Here is a 26,789-nt window from a genome sequence, read left to right on the forward strand (position 1 = left end):
ACTGTTACACCTAAACCTGCAGTGCTGATTTTTTTAGCAGACCCGCCGATCTCTCAGGACTCTTTCCGTTAATAAAACCCTTCCTTCATTCCACTGTTTCCCAGCGAGACAGACTCATAATTAAACTGTGCAAAAGCAGCAGCAATATATGGTGAACTAAATAAAAAGCGCATCTCTACGGTACGATTTGAAGCTTTAGGGCCTCTTCCAACATGTTTGGAAGCATTTTAATCACCTGATATGAGCTGTTATAGCAGACAGACTCTTGAAGATTTCACATTTGTCTTTTCTCATTTTTAATATAACGAGAAGTGCTTTTTATAACAAACGTCAACGGGGCTCGGCTGTTGATTACGAATCCTGCACTGAAGGCTCATTAGAGCAGCACTTTTCAGCCTCTTCAGTTATCAGCAGGCGCCGCGATGATTCAGCCTCATTTCATTTACTATAGATTCTTTTCTGTCAGTGCTATAAATGGCAAATATTTCCAACCCATTAACTCTAAAGCTTATGAAAATGACAGGAGATGATCGATGTGTGCAGTGGGGGACATCGCGTATAAAAACCCAACTATTATCAGACCTCACAGGGCCAATGGTGCATGAGAAGTAATTAAGAGGGGATCATGGAAATTAGTTTCTTTCTTTCTCTGACAAACACGTTGGACTCGTGACAGACTGTATGAGTCCAACACGCAGTTGTCTGTGTGTTAAAAAGACATCTGTGTAGAAATGATACCCCCTGTTTCTGTCGGGTGCGAGGGAAAATCAGGTTGTTTGCGTGTGACTGAGAGTGATAATCTTAACCTGAGGGTGAATCCTAGTATTCACTCTGTGATCCTTTTGCTTCACTAATCCTCTCCTTCAAAAATCAAAATTCTACAAAGGTCAAACAGAGCGTGCATGGAAAATGCAGATAGGCTCGTCGATTGGCTGACACGCTCTTCTCCACCCACGTCCGTGAGCTGATCAAAACTGTGTGGGGGTGGCAAAACGTCAACTGCAAGGTCATCTGAGGTCAGCATGAGAAATAAATAAAAGATTTAACTTGACAAGAAGACACTTTATGCATATTAAGATTTATGTGAAGTTATATAAAAACTGACAGGATACCAGGACTCACATTTATCACACATTCATGGTACACAGGTATGATAACGTCTGACTTTTGGGATATTTTCTTTTTTGGTTATGTGATCACCTTTTGTGTGTGTGTGTGTGTGTGTGTGTGTGTGTGTGTGTGTGTGTGTGTGTGTGTGTGTGTGTGTGTGTGTGTGTGTGTGTGTGTGTGTGTGTGTGTGTGTGTGTGTGTGTGTGTGTGTGTGTGTGTGTGTGTGTCTGTTTCTTTCTCCTCAACACATTTTGAAAACAAAAAAAAATTCTTGAAATGGTCTTGGTGCAGTGGATCTTTGGAGCTGATGTGGATTCTGGATCACTTTTATTTTTGCATATTTAATGAATCTGTGGAAGGTAAAACTTTTTGTTAAAACCCTGATAAATAATAAAACTTTCAGGTTCTTTATAACCTTTGCGGTCGTTTCCAGTACAACATACCTGACTGCAAATACAACAGTTATAATCCTCTCTATATGTTGTAATAAGAGGTTGTAATAATCGAAATAGTGAATATCAGCAAAATCAACCATTTCTGATGCTCTTTCTCTGTTTTGTCCATCATGTCTGTATCTGCAAGCTCTCCAAAAAAAAACTGGATGCATACAAACGAAATGCAGAGTGTGTACAAAAAAAAAATGTAAAAACATAAATGGGCTTTTAGTTATCTGAGTGCCTCTCCTGGTGAACGTGTGAAGCACTACAGGCAGCTGAGAGGACAGATGCAGCCGGAACACTAACAGCACCGACGCCCAGAGAGGTTCTCCACAAAGCTTTTAGTGCATTAGTGCTCAGGGTGACACTACCTGGACAGAAAGGGAGGCTCCCAGCTGGGAACGACTGTTTATTTGGAGACAGTAGGTGTTCTGGGTGTGAACCCCGTCCCATCACCTTTACAATAGATCATAATAGTAGCTATAATAACCCGAACCCTAACATTACACAAGGGGAAACCTCAGACTGAACATCCAGGTCAAAGTCCTCGCAAAATGAAATACCAGCAGATTACAGGTGACAAATAACCGCTTTTCATCCTTCATCTCTCCAGTTCAGACGAGCTGGGAGTTTAAACTGGTGTTACTGGGGTCAATGAGGAAGCTACTAAAAGAGAGATGACCTTTCATCAGAATCCAGGCTTACAAATGAATAAATAATCACTGCCATTTCTTTTTTTTTTTTTTTACCTTGACTGCAGCTCATTTGCCTTTTAAATTTGCCCTTTAGGCATCGTGCACCCCAGTGAAATGGAAATATTCCGCACTAGTCACCAGCATTTAACTCAGCCTATGAGATTATATAGTTTCTAAAGCATCATTGTTCATGTAGGTGAGAAAGTAACCTGGTTTCCTGCAGATCAACAGAGTGGATTTATAACCCTACGGCTTTTTAATTATGTAGGATTGAAGCTTTACCTTTACCTGAATCCTGAGCAGAGTATCATGTTATCTCTTATAGATTATTAACTTACGACGAAACGATCAAACATGACCATTTTACCTGTCATTTAGGATTCATTATATCTGTGCTAGAAGAAATTAAAAACACCCAAACAAATCAAATCAGGGAGTGTCTATTAATTTACTACAATTACAAAACTCCACAGCGTAGAATTATTGTAGTGTGAGAAAATAATTTCATGATTTTATACTTTCACTGACAATATTTTTGTTTGGGTTTTTTTGTGTTTATGTGTCCACATGTGTCACCAAACTGCCACGAAAAAGAAATATTCCAGAAGTAATTAAAAAAAATGTAAAAACATTTTTTATTTTAATTTAAAAAAAAAATAGATATATGTAGCTAAGTCTCTACTTATACACAGGATAATACTGTTTTGTTTTGTTTTTGTTTGTTTTTTTCATTTGTTTTGATTTGTTTTGTTTGGACTTGTTTTGTTTTGTTTTTTGTTTTGTTTTGATTCATTTTGTTTTTCTTTTCGTTTCTTTTCGTTTCTTTTTGTTTCCTTTCGTTTCTTTTTGTTTCTTTTTATTTCCTTTTGTTTCCTTTTGTTTCGTTTTGTTTCTTTTTGTTTCCTTTTGTTTCCTTTTGTTTCCTTTTGTTTCTTTTTGTTTCCTTTTGTTTCTTTTTGTTTCTTTTTGTTTCATTTTGTTTCCTTTTGTTTCCTTTTGTTTCCTTTTGTTTCTTTTTGTTTCTTTTTGTTTCCTTTTGTTTCTTTTTGTTTCCTTTTGTTTCGTCTTATTAATCAGAGATGAGCTCCAGTTCCTGTTTCAGAGCCTCTGCCAGGATAACTTCTTAAACTTGACGTCTGTTTGTTCATTTCGGATGTGAATGTGGATGTGCATCCAGGAATCTTAATTGACTTTCTAATACCTTTTTTTTCTTCCCATAACTTTAAGGAGGGGTCGTGTTTGGGTTCAGCAAGCAGTCGCTGAGTAATAACTGCAATACATCAAACTGATGGTGGATTTTTTAAAAAGCGACTGAATAGTTTAATGAATTATTAATATTTGTCAGTAGTGTATAAGTTGTGTATATTAAGAGAATGTAATACAATTTATTCCTGGCTCAGGGCAGACAGACAGTACTTCATGTCTCAAAGGGGCACTTTGGTTTGCAAACTGCAGTCAAAATGACCGGATCACATAAAATATAAAGAAACAACAGATACACAGCTTAGGTGAGAAATACTCAGTGAACCGGAAGTGTAAAAGTATAAAAACAGTCCAGAAAGGTCGGCCAGAAGCGCCGCCACCCTATGATCGGCTCTAGCTTGATAGAAATGGCCGAGATCTTCTCAGATGATGCCATGTGTCTTTTGGGATTCCTCTGAACGCTACTTTTGCGTGTCTGCATTTGAGTCAAAAGTCATTTTTCATCCAGGTTGGTGCACAAACAATGACATTATCTCACACTTTTCAATAAAAGAAGAACCCATGTGACAGGAAGACTCCTTCGGAGGTTGATCAGTGTCTCTTTTGTCTCAGACTTCAAGGGTGTACGCCTCATTAGACCATTTAATGGAATTATCTAAGGCTGGATCATGTGTAACCTTGTAGTCCTGCAGGAGACTAAAACTGAGTCATCAGCAAACAAGATTACTGACCATAAATGGAACGTGTGCTGACAGTCATTGGTGTGGAGTAGAATTAACAATGGTGACAAAACACAACCTTGGTTAGATCCTGTAGAGAACCTGAACGTGCAGCAGCATTTTAATATAATATCATCTTACTCAAACTAAATTTTTCATCCCAAGATCACAACACATTTTTAACCATCTGAAATTTAGCCGTTCCCTAAAATCGACTGAAGTTATAAAAGATGAAGAGAGCTGCTGGGGCTTGCTTCAAAATAAAATTAGGAAACATTCAGTAAAGTTCAATTCAGCAAGTTATCTTAAAAGGAAAGATCAAAGTTAGAGAATTTAATAAAATGCCTCACAGTCATCCCATTAACAATGTTGGGAGAGGATGATATGTACCCACAGTGATAAAACTTCAACCGGACGAAGCTTTTTTTTAAGAGTGAGCCTAAGGTAATCTATGTGATCTATATTTTAATGGTTAAAAATGGTTGAGAGGGTGAGAAACAGTATTTAAATTAAAGCTGGGGAGGTTTATAATAGTGGGCTACTCTGTGATTTCAAAATAAAATGGAAGAACACTGACAGAACCCATTCAACTGAGAGTCAGTAAACGGTGTCGTTACCGAAGTGACCCAGAGTTTCTGTCCCTTTAAACCATTCGTAACCCCAACTGAACTGAAACAGCAGAGCGTCGGTGTGGATGAAGAATCATTAGGAATCATTACATTTCACGATGAACCTGAAGAACAAACGGTGGACAGTCAGCAGCAAAAACAAGCTGCCGCACTAAAGTTGATGAGCAACCAGTTATAACCACACACACACACACACACACACACACACACACACATGGAACCACACCTGATAATTAGATCTCACTTCGAAGCGGTGATCTATTGTAATTGTCAGCGTTTGTGTGTACGTACGTACGTACGTACGTCTGTTAGTCCACCAAATATCTTCGCAACCATTACAGATAGAAAGATGAAACAAAAAGCAAATTACTCGGGCAGCAAAGGGGATGAAAATGAGATGATGACCTTGACTTTGACAAAACTGCGTCAAGGTCAAATTACAATATTTTTACACTCAGGAATTAGATAAGATAGAAATATGAGGGAGAAGGCCGGTGTGAGTAAGACCATAGATCAAAGCTAGTGCTTTGATCTGTGACAGTAGGTCAGAGCACTAGCTTTGATCTTTGACCTATGCAAGTAGGTCAGGGTAAAATTTTCAATTCAGGATGTTGCTGTGTGTGACTGCATTGGTTCTAGTTTCTTGTTGTTTTATGTTGGGGTGAAATCACAGACGTGAATTTCAATAAAAGGTGTGAGTTTCTCTCCTACTAAATGGATTGGATGCCGGGACGTCCTAAAAAAAATTCAGGAGAATCCAAAGTTACTGTTAATTTCTCCATAACAAATTTTTGATAAAAACTTTGGGTTTTGATTCGTCATAGTAAACCATAAATCATCTGATAGTGATATAGAACCTTTCTATGGTGTTACCAGCTGTAGGCTTGTGTCATACCCATGATTTGAATGAATTATGGGTGTTGCCACTCTTTTAAGGTGTTAAAAAAATTAAAAATTAAATTAAAATGTAATTATATTAATGTTAGTGCTGTGAATAGGTAAACTACAACTATGATATTGTTTTAAAAATAATTTCTGAATGATAAACTGACAGATATACGGACAGACTTAACCTGAGGCACAACACTGGGGGGGATTCGGATTGAGCACTTTAAAATAATCTAGATTGAGATTGGCTTTTCATCAATAGACTCTATGAAAATGATTATGCTCCATTTTATGAAGAAAACAACTAATTTCCATTAGAATGGTGGATTTTGGCAGAAAGTATTGAAAGTCACAAGTTGAGGTAAAGAGAATATGCTGTAGAATGGACAGTCCACGCTGCTGAAATACACAATTTCTCTGTTTTTAAATTGATCATCACAAAAGAGGACACTATTTAATATTTCCTTCCGTGGGCTTGTAATATCTCAAGAAATAAAATGTTTTAGTGTCAGAAGTAAAGTCTGTTCAGCCTCCAGGCTGTGTCTGAACTGCTGCTAACGCGTCCCTTATCAGTTCACACAACCAGAGGTGGAGTTCATCGGCAAAATATTGTCGATAAGGTGAGAGTGGGCCATTGTTGAGTTAATGAATGTTCTGCTGACCAGAGGAGGCAAAACTACCTTCAGCAGCTCTAAATAAAAAGCTGTTTACTGAGACTTCACACAAACTCAGGAACAGTCTTATTCCTGATGTGTGCGCTGGTGCACAATTGTTAAAATTTACAACGGTTGCACATAGACGTTTCTGCATAATGCATGGTCGGCAGTTCGATTCCCGCTCCTGTCCAGCCACCCGGAGTGCTATTAATTTCCTTTCCCGGATTATAACAATATATAAAATAAAATTTAAAAAATAATTGAAATTATTAAATGCAACTGAGTAAAATTTAATAAAGTGCTGCTCTTGTGAGGTAATGTGTCCTTTAATTAAAATTATCTGTACTATGAATGAATTAATAAAAGTAAAGTACACTTAACTTTGGTATCTTTCAATCTTTTTATATGTATTTTATACAGTACTTTATGTATTTCCACATTTTTATTTGTGTGTTTGTGTTTTGATACAGATATAGGTTGCATATGGGATTTTTTTTTTAGTAGTTTTCAGATGACAGGTGTTAGCTGTCGACATGTGGTTAGCAGCAGGGTGTGCGACCTCTGACCTAAGACCCAACAGCTACACTGACAGTGATGCATTCTATAAAATTATGTGAATAAATTCTCGTTCGATTTAGGTTTAACGAGAACATTCAGTTGAACTACAGTAAACGCACTCATGCACAACAAAAAAAAAAGAAAAAAGAATGACCTCTCCCAGGATGTCTGTCTTCTCTTTAAAGCAGCCTCTCCTGCACAACGTGGAGCGGCTGCAGAGCACATATGGAAGCATACATTAACAGCAGGAGTCTTTGAACCATGAACCAGAGATGGTTCTGAACCCATCTGCAAAGGCGCGTTGGCTTTGGTGTTTAAAGATCAATTACATCTCCAGCCTTTACTGTAAAAAAAAAAAAAAAGACTGCTTTCATTTCACATTTTAAGAATGCTTATGCATGGACATTGAAAGGGACACTGATTGGATCAAAGATCAAGGAATAACTGAGTTTGATCAGCATTTCTGAACATCTTTTCAGTCATTCTATCACTTGAAATTATGCAGATCCACAAGTTATCCCTGTCTAAGATGTATCGATAAACCCACAATCTGCATCTGTGGGAGGATGCTGCCCACTATCAGTGGGAAATCTGAGCCTGCAGGATGAACCAACATCTCTCATCCTGTCAGATGGATGAAGTTGGGATCCAAAAGCTCGGTTTTGCAAAAAAAACAACCTTGAAAAGAACAGCAGAATTGTAATGATTCTAACTGAAACTTATTGGGTATTATCGGATACTGAGATTGCTCCAATGATTTCTAAAACTTGACCAAAGACATGTTTTGAAGTGTCCAGGCCAACGTGGAATCCTTGAGCCACTGACCCGGTCAGAGTCTGTGAGAGAATTTTCTTCTTTTCCTTTCATTTCAGTATTAATTTCACTGAGATGCTTCAAGATTCAGGCGAGGTCTCCAATGTGTGAATCACTCAACATCTGGAATCAACTCTTCATATCCTGAGTTTTCTTTTAACTTGTGCATTCAGCCCAAATCCTTCTCCTGTGAGAGTCATCAGACGATTGACGGATCTTGAATGGAATTCATGAAATTAACCGCTTCCACCTCTTTAACAGCACATCTGAGAAATGTGTGGCCAGTGGTTCTCCAACTAAAGACTGTAATACATTATTATATTGAATTACTGAACTCTGTAGTAGGTGGGGTTAGATAGTCATACGCCAAATCCTACACTTGAGTCGTACATTGTGGAAAGAAAAGTGCTAGAAGAGAACAGATCTTAGATGTCCAAATGGTCCGCTTTTCTCCCCTCCAGCGAGGCTGTAGTCCATCAGGACCCCAGAAAAGTCTTCTTCCTGTCTGCCACTGGCCAAAATTAATAAGGTACAGACATCCACCCAGTCACAGTCACAGTCACTGCACATTGCATTAATATATAGTCCCAGTATGGGTATACATTAACACAATCTGTGGTGGCCTCTCCTTCCTATCATACTCCACATTTCATGTTTCCTTTACATTGAAGATGTTTCTACTCTATTTAATGTGTTGTACTCTATCTATACTGATTTTCATGCAAGCACCAGAATACCATTAGATTCCTTCTATGTGTGGAGGACCAAAGAACGTAAGAGGATTTTAGCTCCTGCTGAGACCTGAGGTGGCCGAAAAAATTCTGTTGCTCGAAATAAAAGCATGACGTAACAACAGTTGTGCATTGCACTGCATGCATCATTAGGATAAATGTGTAGACACAATAGTGTGAATGACTGACAGCGCTCACACTCATTTATGGCTTTATGGAGCCAACTGAGGTATTTCTCAGAATCAATACCAATAAAAACTGATGAAAGAGAAAATAACAATAGTTTGAACCAATTGCCTAGCGTTTAAAAAATCAATCAGGGTATTCTGCTCCTCCTCAAAATGTATTTACTTGATTGGAAAAACAACTCAGGGCCTTCAGAGGCAATCGACACCAACCTGTATGTTTTATTCCCACATTGTCCAAACATCTACTTTTGAGGGAAGGAGTTGATTCTCTCGGTTCCAACTTTAAATCCCAACTTTAAGGACAATCTAAACTTTTGTTGGACCTACAAACCCATTCCAGCCTGAGTAAAACCAGGTAATTCTCTGCAAATAAAAGTGGAACAACTCCTCTTTATAAGAGCAAAACAGTCTCCTCCACGTGAAGACAGTCAAACTCTTTATTCCCATCGTTTTTGTTGCTCCTGCTGTGCCACCATGACCCAAACATGTCACCATGCATTAGACCCTCAATGTGCACAGAGAGTCCAAATATTCCCCATCTCCAGGAGGCACAGGCCAAGAGCTGCTTTCAGCATTCACCACACAATAACAGAATGAATATTTGATTTGGATTGGTACAGCCACTTCCTGTCTCCTGCAACGACCTGAAGAACAAAGCAGTTCTCCTGTTACCCCGCGGACAGATAGGACTACTTTAAATAGCCTTCCAAAGCTCCACGGCGAGCCCAACGCCCTGCAGGAAACAGAGTTTGACTCGTCAAGAGCACAAAAAGAAAAGTTGGTTCACAGACAAAGTAACTTTGAACAAAGCGGCAATGTCAAAGGGAATTAATAAAACATTTTTTTTAATCATTGACGAGATTTCACCTCAGCAGCACCTTGTTCTTTATTAACAACAACAGAAATCAATAGCGATGCTAAACAGCCACGGGGTCTAACAGTCCTTACGGTCTCTAACAGTCTTTACAGTCTCTAACAGTCTTTACAGTCTCTAACAGTCCTTACAGTCTCTAACAGTCTTTACAGTCTCTAACAGTCCTTACAGTCTCTAACAGTCCTTACAGTCTCTAACAGTCTTTACAGTCTCTAACAGTCTTTACAGTCTCTAACAGTCCTTACAGTCTCTAACAGTCTTTACAGTCTCTAACAGTCCTTACAGTCTCTAACAGTCTTTACAGTCTCTAACAGTCCTTACAGTCTCTAACAGTCCTTACAGTCTCTAACAGTCCTTACAGTCTCTAACAGTCTTTACAGTCTCTAACAGTCCTTACAGTCTCTAACAGTCCTTACAGTCTCTAACAGTCCTTACAGTCTCTAACAGTCTTTACAGTCTCTAACAGTCCTTACAGTCTCTAACAGTCTTTACAGTCTCTTAACTTATGAACAGACACCAGCATCCATGTGAGTCATCTCAGCTGCAAGTGAGAAGTCCAATATTAGCAGGGTTGGTCTCAGGTCAGTCTTCTTAGGTACTTAGTACTTAGGCTCAACAGTCCAGAGCAATGGAGAGTGTGGAAAAGAGGTGAAGAAGCGTGTCCAGGCAGGATGGAACGGGTGGAGGAAAGTGTCAGGTGTGATGTGTGATAGAAGAGTTTCAGCTAAAATGAAGGGAAAGGTGTACAAAACTGTGGTGAGACCAGCGATGTTGTTTGGTCTAGAGACAGTGTCACTGAGGAAAAGACAGGAGACAGAGCTAGAGGTAGCAGAGATGAAGATGCTGAGGTTCTCTCTGGGAGTGACCAGGAAGGATAGGATCAGGAATGAGTACATCAGAGGGACAGCACATGTTAGAGGTTTTGGAGATAAAGTCAGAGAGGCCAGACTGAGATGGTTTGGACATGTCCAGAGGAGAGATAGTGAATATATTGGTAGAAGGATGCTGAGTTTTGAACTGCCAGGCAGGAGGTCTAGAGGAAGACCAAAGAGGAGGTTTATGGATGTAATGAGGGAAGACATGAAGGTAGTTGGTGTGAGAGAAGAGGATTCAAAGGACAGGGCTAGATGGAGGAAATTGATTCGCTGTGGCGACCCCTGAAGGGAAAAGCCGAAAGGAAAAGAAGAAGAAGGTCTCAGGTCAGTCTTCAGCCAGAAGCAGTGAGGTCTACCCAGCTGATAGCCAGCAGACAGGAGGGAGCAAAACAGCTACTTTACTCATACTGCCTTTAAACTGCCTATCAGGGTCACTCCTTACTGCCATGGTCAGACGGTGGTGTCTGTAAGGGTACGACTGACACATCTGCGGACAAAACTGATTTATCAGACATGAAGGGACAAATTTGAAATGACTACGACTTTGGATTGTTTGACACTCAGAACCTTGAAGGTCAGTGTGCTGCAGCGCTTTCAGACTATTTCGTACTGTTTTGATAGAACAGTATCAGAATCTTCCAACAACGTCGCTGGTCTCACCACAGTTTTGTACACCTTTCCTTTCATTTTAGCTGAAACTCTTCTATCACACATCACACCTGACACTTTCCTCCACCCGTTCCATCCTGCCTGAACACGCTTCTTCACCTCTTTTCCACACTCTCCATTGCTCTGGACTATTTACCCTAAGTACTTCAAATCCTCCACCTTCTTCTCCCTGTAACCTCACTCTTCCACTTGGGTCCCTCTCATTCACACACATGTACTCTGTCTTACTGCGGCTAACCTTCATTCCTCTCCTTTCCAGGACAAACCTCCACCTCTCTAGCTTCTCCTCCACCTGTTCCCTGCTCTCACTACAGATCTACAAAAACACAATGAAGCTCCCTCTGGCCTTCTCTGTACTTCTCTATCAACATCCTCAAAGCAAATACTGCATCTGTAGTACTCTTTTTGGCATGAAACCATACTGCTGCTCACAAATGTTCACTTCTGCCCTTAGTCTAGCTTCCACTACTCTTTCCCATAACTTCATTGTATGGCTCATCAGCTTTATTCCTCTGTAGTTGCCACAACTCTGCACATCTCCCTTGTTCTTATACACTATTCAGTGTTACCACCCGGAACGGCCCCTTTAAGAAGGTAGTCACGTGACCAAGGCAAGCATCTTGACAAAAGTAAAGAGTGACTCAGATGTGGAGGAGATAATCTGAAATTTTCCAAAACACAACATTGTTCAGAATCTAATAAATAAAACCGGACTAATGTACATTCTGCATTCTTTCAGTACCGATGGACTCATGGATCAGTCTGCGAGCCGAACACGCCACAACAACATTCATCTTTAACACTAGGCTCCGGTTAGGAATGAACAATCACATCACAAAGTGAAACATTTGTGCCCAACGCTGGGCACTACAACATCAGAACAGCTGCAGGTCAGGGATAAAACAGGAAGTGTAAAACAAAGAAAAGGTGGCATCATTGTGTGGACCTGATAATACAATATGTGACGGTTTGATAATTACTTCTAGCTGCTGACGGCGCCGGATAAGCTTCATCTTTTCACACTGTTTTACATACTTCAGCAATTTGCAACACAAAGTAGAAGGTATCCGTCTGAAAATGGATTAAAGGTTGTGTGGTTCTCAGCCAAGCTTTGCTTGTTCACTGTAATTATACTAATGAGTTAAACAGAACAGGTTCGTATTTGTGGCAGCTTTAATATCTGTGTTTTAGACAATACTGTCACAGCAGAGAGGAAATTACAGTCAAGGCTGTTATTCCCTCGTATCCACACGGCGAGGTTTAATGAAAAACTAAGTGAATGAACTCAGGTGTGTTGTGTGTTAATTGAAGGGATGTCAGCTGCAGGGCTCAGGTTTATACATCAGCCTAATGTCTCAAGGGGCAGAGCCCAAACGGCTCGACCCCCGACGAGGTGATGCGGGCAGGGCGTCCCCACCTCATAATGGGCCACCCTCTGGGACTCAGAGATGAGCTGAGCGCTGCACACTTTGCAGTAGCTGTCTGTGAAAAGCCCTTGGTCCAGCTCTGTTGACTTCATCTGTGGAGAAAGACACAAACACACACATGGTTACTGGCCTGGATGTACTCTGGTAAACCAACGAAACCTGAATATTTTAGTCATAAATGTGAGAAATGTTGTGAAATTAAAATTAAAATTAAAAAGTTTAAATATTTTTTTTTTAAATTAAAACTAAAAAAATGTAAATAAAAAAAATTAAAATTAAAATAAAGAAATTGAATTAAAACTTTTAAAAAAAATTGAATTAGGATTAAAAAAAATTATTAAAATTGAAAAACTAAAATTTAAATAAAAAAAATAAATTAAAATTTAAAACAATTTAAATTAAAATATTTTTTAAAAATTTAAAAAAATAATTTGTGGTCTTCTTGCATGGTAATGTGTTGAATGCCTTGTCATTATTTGTTCAAGATTAACGCGACTAATTCCAATCATCATGATTATTCTTGATTTGCTACTATATTTAAGATTTCTGTTGTCACTCTGCAGCCTGCTAGTGCACGTCTGCAGAGAGCCGAGACAAACAAACAGATATAGCAAGTAATAGAGCAAGTAAACACTAATCTCATTTTAGAATTTCATCACCGTCACAATCAATGTTTCATTACCTCAAGCATTCTGGTTGCAGACAGATGCCGAGTAGCTTTTGCCTGCAATGAGCCGATTAATTTTCAAACGCCACAATAAAACTTTAGCCAAGCAGCTAAATCTGATGATGACAAATAAATAACGACGGATCACACTGATGGTGTTTACCAGGAAATTCATTACGACGTGGTTGCAGGAGTAGCAGAACAGATGCGGCTCCAAAAAGCTAAGCCATCTCTGCTCTCTATTACTAATTCAGGCCAGCTTCCATTCAGGGCTCACATTTCATATTTGGAAGCAGTAAGGCTCAACTCATTCTCATTTACATAGGAGCATCATCATTAGGAGGACATGAGAGTTGTGGTCATGTGGGTGTAGATGCAGATGCTCTTATTAGAAGAAAACCCTAAATTCTGATGTGGTTTTCATTTGTGTTAAATGAAAAATATGCAGTTAGAAAATCTCAAGACCAACTGAGTATCAAATAATGATGATGAAAAATTATTAGTAATGTAACGATACAGCATGACACTGAAATGTCGATCGTCAACTGATAGATTGTGAAGCCCAAATCTTTAGAGACCCTGAAGAGTCATCTTGTTCCTCACCTCCATCTTCTAATAAAAAAAAATGAAGGAAATAAATCATCTTTGATTATCAATTTGTCATTTATGAGGCAATCAATCATTTTCTGGACCAGGACTGAAGGCCTGAGGCGTGATTTTAACGACATTCAAAATGCACTGTGTTCTAAATAGTTGTGGTCGAGGTTATTCTGCTGATGAAGCCTCCTGTTTTTCTCGGTTATCTTCCTCCAGCAGACATAAAAATTTTAATTACTTCTCCATTTCCTCTCAGTAACTTTAGCATCGTCTGTCATTTATTTTGCATTAGCTCAATAGCATTAGTGCATTTTCACATTACTTTTGTCTTCAATCCATTTATTGGTTAAATTGTCCCTTCAGGTCCTTACATGACATCTCTATTTCTCATTACTCCTGACAAAGCTCAGTTCTATGGATATACTATTAGTGTTAGCCAAGACAGCATCATTATGTGAACCTACACTGATCCTATCAGATGTGACGGATGTGTGAGCATAGTGTGTGTGAGAGCAGTGAAATGTGTTTAATCAAGAACAAAATTATTTGTTTGCTGTCTGACACCAGGAAGGGCTTTAAGGAACATTTCACCTGTTCCAAGTTAATTTATTCTTAGTAAAATTAATTAGGATCGAGATAACTTCTTACTTCTCTTGATGTACCATAAAAATGTACTTGTTCATTGCTGCTTAAGATGAATTTCTTTTTTTTTCTCTTGACAAACCAATCTCCGCTCTAGTATAAGTACATTCATCTTAGCTGCGTTAAGCCCAATGTGTTATTTTTTAATACAATATCACACCAAGAATAAGAATAATCTGGGTTATAACACCTTATTTTTACATTTATTTACTAGTAGTAGATTCTAGTTATAAGCTCTTTCAAATAAGATGATGATCGTATTCGAGTGATAAGGTTGTGGGTTCGACACCCAATGCTGCTTTTGTGGATTTATTTATGAAGAAAGTATTCTGACTCAGTTTCATTCATTCATCTTCTTGAAGACGAGTCGATCAGAAATCAACGCATCTTCAGCAGATTATCCAAATCCAGGTCACGACTTCATGCTGGAGCTAATCCCACACAACATTCACTCTCAGCCACACCTCCAATCACTTCAGAGACTTTATATATAATAGTTATATAGTATATATTAATATATTTTAGGTGACACAGGCAGAACATTCAAACTGCACAGTGGAATCGAACCACGGACCTTCTCGCTGTGAGGAAACGGTGTTACCCACAGCGTCACCATGTTGACCATCACTGTGTTTATCACGGCAGCTTATTTTAATAGTTTCGATGTTATCGGTTAATCAGTGCTTAAAAATGACTGGTGGTTTGAGATGAGAGATTGACGTGAACTTCACCATCATCATCGTCATCATCGATCAGGCCTACATGGTGCAGGCTGGCAAACAACTACAGCTCAGGGTAACGGTTAAAAAATACGAGTATAACTGGTACAAATCATCATGTACTTACACTGCATTTTGCTCATATTTACATGTTATTAAAAATCTGATAAATAAATGATGAAAACTTATAGATACACAGCGCCGTTATTCTTTGCGGTCAATGCGTTCCAGGAACCACACGCGATTAATAACTTCCGCAATAGAGCGACAAACTATTTATCTGATTATTTACGGTAATTTAAATGTTTATGAACCCTCCCCCTACTGATATTAAACCACCTTCTATCTGTATTACCTTTAAAACACTCCGATAGACTGTTTAAAGCACTTTTTTGTCTCACGGAAGTCCGAGACTCGCAGAATGTAGCGCACTTCCAGATGCCGTCAGCAAATCGAATGCGTGTACGGTATCATGTGACTGCCTACCAAAAATTTGCGAGCTTTGATACTCGAATGTGCAAGGGCGCACTGTAAACTACATTTTGTGCATTTAAAAAGTATAATTAATTAATAAGATTCCACCTGGGAAACCAAATCCCGACGCCTCTTTTCGTTCCTCGATGAAAGAGTCGATGAGGCTGACGGAGTTTCGGCGCTCTTCGTCCTTTCAATGGACGTATTGATCAGGAGTCGCAAACAAAATCAATAAATGTGGTGCTTTTAAAACATACCAGATGTTTTGTGTTAACACACCAAACACCCCATAACACAGCTTTTTAACTTTTTTAACAACTGAAGACGCCTCTTGGATGAGATGTGAAATGTCTTCAACCAAGTCCAGTTGATTTCTTTTTTGCTCTTCTTGATTTGTGATGTATCGGGTGATTATGTAAATGAATCTTTTATGAATGAATGAATAAATGAATACATAACAGTTTTTATACTGTGACAGTAATGACACTGCTCTCCATTGAGTGGATCCTTCACGTCTTGGGGGGGAAAAGGAGGCTGTTTGTTTGGCGCAGGCTCAAAACCATTCAGTCTTCAGCATCCTTAGGTAACCTGAATGCATCCTTAGCCTAAAGCTGAATTCAGCAAAATATCCCCAAACATTCCTCCCACACATTGTCAGTCCCTGTCTGGTTCGGTAGCAGCTCCACACCACAATAAGATGATCTAATGAGAAGCTATTCAGTTGCATTACAGGAAGTGGAGGATGGAGCGTTTTTGGAGTTTGTCCCAGTCTTTCTACTAATATCCACTTTATTTCCTCCTTTGCTGCAGTGCTCATTTAAATGAAGTCTCCTTGTGAGCAAGACTGTATGAAGCTACAACTAGTATTTCCAAATATTAATGGGTGAAATGATGATTTTTTTTAAAATCAGCCGCAGAGGATTGGATTAACATAAACTCAAACACTGTGTAGGACTTTGAAAATTTTAAAAAGATGTTTGTACCCTTGCATCTACAAACAATCTGGAATAAGTCACAGGGGTTTTGGTAACACATAGCAGGATTTTACAAAGAGTTGCAGATTTCTTTTGAGATTATTTCTAATTATGGTCCTGAAGGGAACACAGGAGCAGAAAAAGAGACTTCTGGAGACTTTTCTGCAGAAACAGACAAGGAAACACACACAAACACATGTTCACGTCCACGTCACGACTCCAACGTCTGTATTTCTGCAGCATCAGAATCATGGCTTGTTAAACGGTACCCTGCTTCCTGCTTCCTGATTGGTACCAGTTTGTTTGGTTGTCCACGATGCTCTCATGATTGAACATCTCTATTTGCATGAGTTTAACGGCCACCTCACATTAAACGATCAAGAAGAAGGGATCAAGACTGCAACTGTGGTAAGAAGGTCATGTTTTTATTGCAAGGCTGTAAATTTGTCTGCAAGAGCCAAATCTCACGAGAACCAGTTTGTTGTGAGGTCAGCATTAGAAGATTTAGCATCCTTTGACTTGGTTTAAAAGTCTGATGCTTCACCTGCTGTTTCATTCAAACGTGATAGTAAATATTAGCAAAGGGATGGTGTCGAACACCAGATATGCTCTGACAGACACGGATCTAAATAACAGCTAGCAGTACCTGGGGATGACGGTGAAGCATGAATCTAATCCGAGAATATCACTGAGCATTTTATTGCAGACTGTATTTTGATCTCTAGTATGGTCATTTAATTTGGACGAAGGCTTCTGAATGTATTTTACCTTGGATTACAGCACATGGGATTATAACATTTTGTCCTATTAGTAAACCAGTCCAGAGCAAACACCTCATCATGCTCAGATTATAATCTGACAAACAATTCAAAAGTGCAGCTCTGTCTGTCGAGCTCTATCAGTTTGTGCTGAGCATTGGCCCCACTTTCTGTTTTTGCAGATGATCACAGACGCTGGAAATGAATCATTAATCCCCCTAAATTCTGTTAAGGAACAGGAGCATCGGCAACAGCGGAAGATATAGTAGCAGTCTGGGAAAGAAAACAACTCTCATCTTAGATTTCATTTTCCACAGATTTAAAGAGGGATTTTTCCAGGTTAAATTAACATTTCACCCCAGTTGAGACAGAATTGTCTTCAAAATGCAGCAATGTGGTATAAAAATTCAAGATATTACAGTTTGAAGGGTTTATAACCGTAGTAAATGTAAATCATGCATTGATCCAGTAGCATTTAACTCTATCTTGACATGACCTCTGATTCACTCTGTCTGCTAAAGCCAGTACCCAGGAGTTTACCTTAGATTACGTAAAATCAATATTATTATATAAGACTGAAATGCATCAAAGGGTTTTAAAACAGACTGGCTGTAACTTTTGTGGAACAAATGTTTAAAGTTAAAGTTTCTATCCGTGTTCCATCTGTCCACACTGTTGGAATCGCCTTCTAATCTCAGAAAAATGCATTTGCATCCTTTTGTTCACGCTACAACCATGCATACATTGCCACGCATGCTTGAAAACAATTCATATGGAATAGTGTACCAATACTGAATGTTATTTTATTACGTGAGCACACATAACCCTTCCTCCCAATTCCTACAGCTGAGAACAACACGACATACAGTGCGCCCTTGCTCATTCGCGCATCAATGCCGGCGACTCCACCCCATCGCAGATTTTTGGTGGGCAGTCACGTGATACCGTACGCGCATTCTATTGGCTGAAGGCATCCAGAAGTGCGATACGTTCAGTGAGTCTTGGACTTCCGAGAGGCACAAAAGTGCTTTAAACAGTCTATCAGAGTGTGGGAAAATGTAATACAGTGCACCCTCGTTCTTTGCGGTTAATGCGTTCCAGGAACCACATGCGATTGAGGAATCTGCAATCAAGATTGCGATCTATTTATCATATTATTTAGGATAATTTAAACATTTATGAACCCTCCCCATACTGATATTAAAACACCTTCTATCTGCATTACCTATATTACCAAGAAGATGGATGAATGAACAAGCGGAGTGTGTGTCTGTTGGCAGTAGTCACTTCATATTGATTTTCTATACGCGTCTGCATCACAATCAAGTCTGAAGTCATTTCTACTGTTTGGGTCACGTGACATTACACCATTTAACTGTTTTTATGTTATGTTTCCTGCAGGGTTGTTATGAGAGAGAAATGGTTTCTTGACATTTTGTAATACCCCATGTGGATCCCTAAATACCAAGGTTACAGGGTGATTACTTTAATCCATGACTTTAAGTTCCCATATTCTACAAAGTACACTTTTGCAGGATTTTGCAACACAAATAAATACCTAATCTGAGTTGTGTAAAATTAAATGAAGCTAGAAGTAGAAAACATGTGTTGAAGGACATCAGGACTGAAGAACCTCGGTTTGTGCTGATGTGGACAGATGGCACCCCCCAGGTCAAATGTGGCTGACATGTGAAAAACAAGCAAAAAGCTTAAAAGACTGCTTCCTGTAAGGGGAGTGTGTTTATTTGACCCTTGCATTTATTATAGCATCACAGCAAAGATCAGATGAACTTCCACATCTGATCTTATCACATCAGTATCCTGTTGTAGATCTGCTGCGGGTGAATCTGAGACCTTGTAGAGTTCGGCTTTATCCCATTGTCGATTGCTGTCAATCACTCACCTCTGAGCCTTCTGCAGGTCAGTGCAGTGTGGGATTACCACGGGTTACGCTCTCACTGCAGTCCTCATTGGAACAGCATCGTAATTAGTTTCCAGGCTGAGAAAATTCTCACAACCAGCAGTGAGTTATATCATTAGCACCAATGCCTAATTAATATTTTCTCCCATATATCAAAATATTTACAGGAAGATGAAGTGATGGTCAATCAGATTTCGAGATGTACAAATCTTTGGAAGGATCTGCAGAAGCCTCTTCAAAACAAATAGATGCACTAATTATAACCAGTAAAACTCTGAATAAAGAGGGTTCACAGAAGTAATGGACTTTTTTGGCCGACACAGGGGTTTCTGTTAATACTTGGGTTGTTTCTTGACACTGTAAAATAAAATATGCTGTCCTTAACTTAAAAAATGTATGCACACTCATTGCCTTAAATGAATAAAGCTAAGTCAATTAAAAATAGTGAGCAACCTTAACTTGATCATTTTAAGTGGGCAATACTTAAAACCTTTAAGCTCATACAACTTCACAAATTTTAAGCCCTGTTAACTTAAAATAATCAAATTCAGGTAACTCCATTATTTTAAATTGATCTAGATTAGTTCTTTTAAGGCATCGAGTTTGCAGATTTTCTTTTAGTTATCCCAGTCTATGTTTAACCCTTTACCTGTACGTCGAGGCTAGCTGCCAAGTGTGGGTGCACACATATGGTTCATTATGGTAGTCGCAACCGCGTGTAAATGACATTCAAGGCGAAACACTGTAAAAGTATCGCAAGGTCGTGGAGTCAAAAGAGACTTTTAATATACAGGGATATACAGTAGGTTAGATGACTGTGAAGAATGTGAAAGTTGATCATTTGCTCCCTCCATAGGTTACTGGAGCAAGAGTTTTCCAGAGTTACTGGAAGGCAGTTGTGTTTTATAAAGTCAGCAAACTTATATTTGCGCAATTTATATCTCTGGTGTTAAATCCACACATTACTTCTCAGACAGCCTGTCATGCCCAGCTCACTTGTTATCTCCAGTTTGCCTTAGTAAGGAGAACAATGGCTGAGCTCGGTGATAAGATAAGCATGCAGCGGTTTAAAAGTGGATTTTATTCTGGGATCGTTCCGCCTCACTACTTTCATTCTTGTTTTTCTAAAATGTTCCAATAAGCTTGTGCTTTTTGCTGTGTCAAGAAGTCTTTTCAGCAATGTCACAGCACTCTCAAATCTTATTGGTTAGCTCATCCAGCAAAGGACCGATGACAACATTTACACAAATTACAATAAATCCTTGAGTCTCTGTTACTTAGCAGTTCAGGAAGGAAAGCAACAAAAGTCCAGCAGCGTGTGAAGCACAGAGTGACTGCAGTTCTCTGAATGAACACGTCCTTCTCCTCAGCCAACAATTCATTAAGCTAATGGATTTTACAGTCAGATACACTGCTGTAATTGCAAGAGGATGACTCTCTTTTAAATGAGAAAAATACACATGTTCACCCAGTGTCATTGGATAAGGAAGAGCATCCCAATCCTGAACCAATAGAGGGTGGACAACATAATTCAATCATCGATATCTGATCAGGGTGCAGCAGTTGTCAACGTTGTTAAAGCTGGGCTTTCTTGGGAATGTCCTTTGCAGCTACCCAGTCATGAGTATACAATAAATTAAGATCTACACTGGTTGATAGCATTGAAAGTGGGAAATGAACATTTGGCCCAATCCTATTTCCAATTTCTACCCCTATCCTTCATTTTCAAGGGCTCTTTGATTTATGGATTGCCCTCAAATAGAGTTTGCGAGGGATATTGGATGAAATCTTTATTTAGCGAACATAATACCATCAGTAGATCACTCTGAAGATCACTTAGATAATTGTCACAGACATTTATGAACTAACAAACGAATCCAACAGGCAGGTCGGTCAGTCCAAAGCCGTTTGGCACCAGATTTCTGTTCTGCTGGAAATCAGATCCGACGCCGGGTTGGCTCAGGCGTCCCTTCAAAACATGAAAGTATTCTATTTCTGCACAAGCTGTTGCTGCTGCCATTATCAAATATTGACAAATCTGACCTCCTTTACAAGGCAGAGCAAAAGAAATAGGTGGAAGTAACACAAACTGCATGAACACAATACATAGCTTTGGTCAAAAACTGCACAATTCTCTTAATGGCTTAATCAGTTATATAGTAACTTACATATAACAGATATTCAGATGAATTTCTTTTAACATTTACTGAATCATATGTGAGCACATATACCCACATTTGCCACCTCATAGCCTGGATGCTATTGCGTGTTAGTTAATGGGTTCAGAGACATTTGTCATCCTCAAATTCAGGGAACATGTATTTGTGTAGGGGGCGGCACGGTGGCGCAGTGGTTAGCGCTGCTGCCTCACAACACGGCGGACCCGGGTTCGGGTCCCGCTCTGTGCGGAGTTCGCATGCTCTCCCCGTGTCTCCGTGGGTTCTCTCCGGGTTCTCCGGCTTCCTCCCACCTCCAAAAGCATGCGCTTCAGGTTGATTGGCCAGTCCCAAATTGACCATAGGAGTGAGTATGTGTGTGAATGATTGTTTGTTTCTGTGTGGCTCCGCGGTACACTGGCGTCGTGCCCGGAGTGTCCCCCGCCTCACGCCCTGAGACTGCCAGGATAGGCACTGGCCACCCCGCGACCTGCGTTAGCGGATTAAGCGGGTTGGAAAATGAATGAATGAATGAATGAATGTATTTGTGTACTGTTTTTTAGGCTTTCTGTAGGTGTACAGTTAAGTTTGCATCTAGTTCAAGGCAATGCACAAAATGTTCACTTCCAAATCAGATGTTGGTTCTTTGAATTAACAGGTCAAAAAACTGGAATTTTAAATATTCTGACTTACATAAATAAGTTCTTGTACCAACAAAAAAATTGACGTAACAATTTCCATAGACCTTATGTAGTCACAGAATGAAAGGATAATAAGTTAGATTAACTAAAAGAAGTAGTTTTACCACAATCAATGTTAAGTTGGTTTAACCTGAATTAAATTTTGAGAAATAGGAAAATCAAGTTGATTATACTAAAGTAAATGAGTTGGTGTAACTAGAAGCCTTGTCGCATGTACTGAAAACTAGATAAGTTGAAATAACTGAAAAATATCCATGGAAATTGTTACGTCAGTTTTTTTAGCGTTAAGCCAGTCCATCATTTCTTAAAGTGTAGACAATAAGGACACATTTTTCCTCGGCTCTGTTCATAGTTACTGTGGGAATTCAATTCATTTGTAGAATATTCAAATAGTCAAACTATTTTTAAAAATCTTATATACATTAAATGTAGTGTATCTACATTTAATGTATTCAACATTTTCTAATTTTTGTCATGAAGAGTCTTGTTTTTACCTGTTCCTGGTAGTAACGGAGGTGACCAATCAGAAGGCTGCCGTAAAGCAGTTACAAGCTGTTCATGAATGTTATTGTCAAAAGAAAAAGAACACACTATTTCCACTCTGTAAAAGTGTGGAAATGATGAAAGTCCTGCAGGTGAGTCAGTATCTCGTTTAGTCAGCAGAATAAAATTGTTTATTGGGCATCCCTTTACGGTGACAGTAGGGATGGGTCTTCATCAGAGACTAGCAACTTTCACTGGTCATAAATTATTTCCAAGTTTGCACATTTATATTTCAAGAGGTCCAATAATAAAGAATAATAATAACCCATCTAAAATACAATGAAGCAGACTGGAGCAGTAGTTTTACTTTAAATCCCAGTATAAATTCACCAATAAAGCTTGGAGCTATTTAATGGAGAGTAATGGCTACACGATACCATTGTGGTAACTCGTGAATTTTAAGTTGGTCATTCATCCCATTTGCTGCAGCACAAGCAATAAAACTGACGATTAATCATAGCCGCTCCACACATTTTGGGGTATCAGGTGGAGAGAAGCAGCTTTGAGCTATAGTCACAACCAGCTGCTGAAGGGCTTCACGCAGTAAACGTCTTTAGGAGGTCCAGAGGAGATATTTCACTGCTCCTCCAGACAATATTTAAAACCAGGGAGTAGTGCACAGCGTGTTCATCCATTGTACGGGATCTGTTTTTAGTCTTACCCATCAGCTCTGCTAACAAATATCTCGCTTCTCTTCTGGCTGCCTCACCTTTAGGAGTCTTCCTCCTCCTCCTCTACCTCCCCCTCACAAACACATCATGTGTTCACACACTGACAGCAGATGGAACACTCAACTCTACTGATGATGGCATTATTATATATGGCAAACTCTGAAGCATTTCTCAAACTAACAAATATGATTGATATTATTGGAGCACGTCCCCCTCCCTTCCATCTTGTTCTCCCACCCCCCCCGTCTATTGAAAGCCACACAGGACTGTAGGCAACCTCATTTGGTTAATAAAGGTTGGCGTCTGTTCGGTTTTGATTGTTTCCATATACAACTAGCCTCCTCCACAGCTGATGTTGTCAAAACAGAATTGTGAGTGAAAAAAAAATAAAAAATCGCGAGTTGTGCTATGTGGGCGACTTTCTAAAACATCCTGCTGACAGTTATCGGAGCAGACACGGGGAGAGATAAACAGCAAGAAGCACAAGCTGGTTTGTGTGCAGCCAGAGTGAAGGCGTGAGGTGTGAGGAAAGAAAACCAGCAGATTAAAGTTTCTACACTAAAAAAATGCTGAGATACTTCCCACGTGAAACAATGCCTGTGAATTATCTGGAGTAATTGGGTCGTGGGTTCTGGAAACAGACAGCGCTGTTGAGTTTCGCTTTGATCAACACATGCAGGACCGTTTCACCTCCATTACGTTTGCAGAGAATGCAAACATCTCTGCAGACAACGCCTCGTAAATTTTGCAACTCAGACCAAAGCGATGTAGATGGATGAACAGCGTTACAGGAAAGAAGAAACTATTTATGGGTCCCAGAGGCTGCAAGAAATACTGAAAGAATCAGTGTATCACGTATATCAGGTTTGTTTTGAAGAAGAGAACAGCACAGCGATGGAAGTCGACGTTGTTACCCTCTGTGAGGCTGCTATGTTATTCCTCAGGACAAATAAAGACATGCAACTCAGCTCCAGAGACGCTCGGCTATGTTTCACGTGACCGCCCATCCATTACTGCCACCCCCCAGGACCAACAGCACACCCCAAACCTTTGGAAAATGTTCAGTTGTTCACCCATCATATTGCACATCATAGATCACATGTGTCAAACTCAAGGCCTGGGGGCCAAATGTGGCCCTCCACATCATTATATGTGGCCCAGGTGAGCAGAAAAGGTCAGAGTATCTAAAAATAAATCGGTCAAAAGTGTCCTTTGACCAAAACTACATTTCCCACAATGCAGTAATTGAACCCGTTTTGACTTAAACAAAACCATTTTGAACAAAGTTAACGTCCTAACTTGTGTTTGATGTTATTTTTCTTTATTCATTGATAGTTTGATCCTTGATTGATGGAGTTCTGTGGGTTTAATAACCTGACAAATGTTTCAGTGCTTGTAACTTATTCAAGTTACTTTTTTTTTCATGTTTGTAACTTGAATAAGTAACAAATGCAGTTATGTAACATTAGGGAGTACCTACAATTATTTTACATTACATTGAGTTACACTTAGTTACATTTAGCACTTTGAGAACAGCCATTATGCTCTTGTGGCCCTTGGTGAAAATGAGTTTGACACCTCCCATCATAAATGACCATCTTTTCAGAGCAATCATGGGAACAAATGGAAAAAGAAATGTTTTAAAGCATCAACTAACTCAGATTGTTCAGAAATACCAACTTTTTGAAGCATCCCCTTAAATGTAGATTTTTACAACTTAAGTTATGGCAATTTAATCAGTGATCATTTTTAAATTGTCTTCACACACCTACTGTACATTTTGTCTTCTTTTCCCTGACTTTGCAATCGCAGCAGATGCGTTTTAAACTCCGAGCACAGCAGAACAAATCAATCACTGATTCGGTACAGTGGCCAGAATTGCTATTTTGAAATGAATGGTGGCTTTATTTGCTGACCTGTTGCTGACAGTGAATGATGATGAGGATTAAAGTGAGCTGGGAGTTTTTGGAGGACTCTGATGCGATGCTCTGGGGCCAGATATGAGAATAAAACTCGAAAGTCGGCAAAATTTCTCACGCTGAAAATGATGGCAGTTAAAAAAAACCATAGCAGTGAAGGACAGACTCATGGTGTAGCATTGAAAGTAAAGACTTACTGTACCATGTCACTTAGACCACTACCATCAGAATGGAATAATTTATCTGACTCACTGTAATATGAGGAGACCCACCTGTGTGATTTAATATAACAGTCCACTACAGTCCACTAGATGCCTCCTAACGCCATTTCCTAGAATCTAAACCACCAATCAGAGCCAGGAGGCGTGGCTGATGGACACTAAAGCCTCCTAAGCCCCTCCCCTCAGCTGTGTTTGAGTGTCGGTGCCTGTGGTTGTGACTGATGTCACTGCAAATCAAGGCAGTCAGAGACTAGAACATCCCGCGAAGGGTAGGTCAGGGTACCCTGAAAGTAGTACCTGACAAGTGCATAGCTTTGACCTTCCAGGGTAGGTCAAAGGTATGCACTAGCTTTGACCATAGATCAAAAGCTAGCGTATAGGTAGATCAAAGCACTAGCTTTGAACTTTTGATTGCACAAAAGTTGAAATTTGACCTTGACCGAGTTTTCTCAAGGTCAAGGTCATCATCTAATTTTTATCCCCTTTGCTGCCCGAATAATATGATTTTTGTTTCATCCTGTTATCTGCAGTGGTTGTGAAGATATTTGGTGGACTAACGGACAAACAAATGAACACACGAACGCTGACAATTGCAATACATCACCGCTTTGAGGCGCGATGCAACACATTTCCCAGTGATGAAGGGTCAGTGATGGTTGCAGATTTGTGTCTCTCCTACAGCCGATTACAAGACGTTTTTGTAGCTCAGGCTACCTGGTTCTTTTGGTTCTATTCTCAAAGTAATGTGGAGTAATTCTTCTTCAAGAGATGCACTCAACCCAACTTGCCACTGTTAGGGGAGCTGGAGTTTAATTAATGGCATTAATGGTGATTAAAACCAGTTAGTCACTAATTGTTCATGATGGCCTGTGCACCTTTTTTTTTTTTGCTTTATCACTACATAAAGACGTTGCTAATCTAGAAACCTGTCTGACAACCTGATTCCTGCCCTGTTTAAGCTATTTTTTTGCCATTCTAATGCATTATTGGCAATTACTTTACTGACTCCAATTTTGTCAGAATGGATAGCAGCAAAAAAAAAAAAAAGAATTTTCCATTAAATGGTATTAGCTTGCAATGCAGCTTTATTCACAGGAGCACAGGAGGACTGCATCGCTTCGGATTAGTTTAGAATTCACCTCCTCAGGCTTCAAGAAATAAATAGTTGAATTATTCCATTACATATACACCACATTATTTATTTATGAGTCATTGTAAATGTCATGCCGCTGCAATGTGATAGCTGTCGTAGCTACAGCAGCGCAGTATGATGGTGGAATCCCCTCTGTTTTGTCTTTTGTCGAGGGTCACCAGATCTCCTGAAGGAACAAACCACTCTAGGACTTAAACCAAG

At 39.4% G+C, this 26,789-nt stretch overlaps 1 protein-coding gene across 2 annotated transcripts in view; it reads right to left on the minus strand.

The window, feature by feature from the left end:
* The window catches only part of zmat4a (zinc finger, matrin-type 4a), a 96,777-nt gene that overhangs the window by 65,053 nt on the left and 4,935 nt on the right, over positions 1-26,789 (minus strand). The window contains exon 2 of one of the 2 annotated variants that reach the window (XM_068311467.1): positions 12,463-12,564. The exons of the other annotated variant lie outside the window; for it this stretch is intronic. Within the exon in view, the coding sequence (XP_068167568.1) occupies positions 12,463-12,564 (102 nt within the window). The remainder of the gene's footprint in view (positions 1-12,462; positions 12,565-26,789) is intronic. 2 annotated transcript variants of the gene reach the window in all.

Source organism: Antennarius striatus, chromosome 3 (assembly GCF_040054535.1).
Source record: "Antennarius striatus isolate MH-2024 chromosome 3, ASM4005453v1, whole genome shotgun sequence".
Classification (NCBI taxonomy): domain Eukaryota; kingdom Metazoa; phylum Chordata; class Actinopteri; order Lophiiformes; family Antennariidae; genus Antennarius; species Antennarius striatus.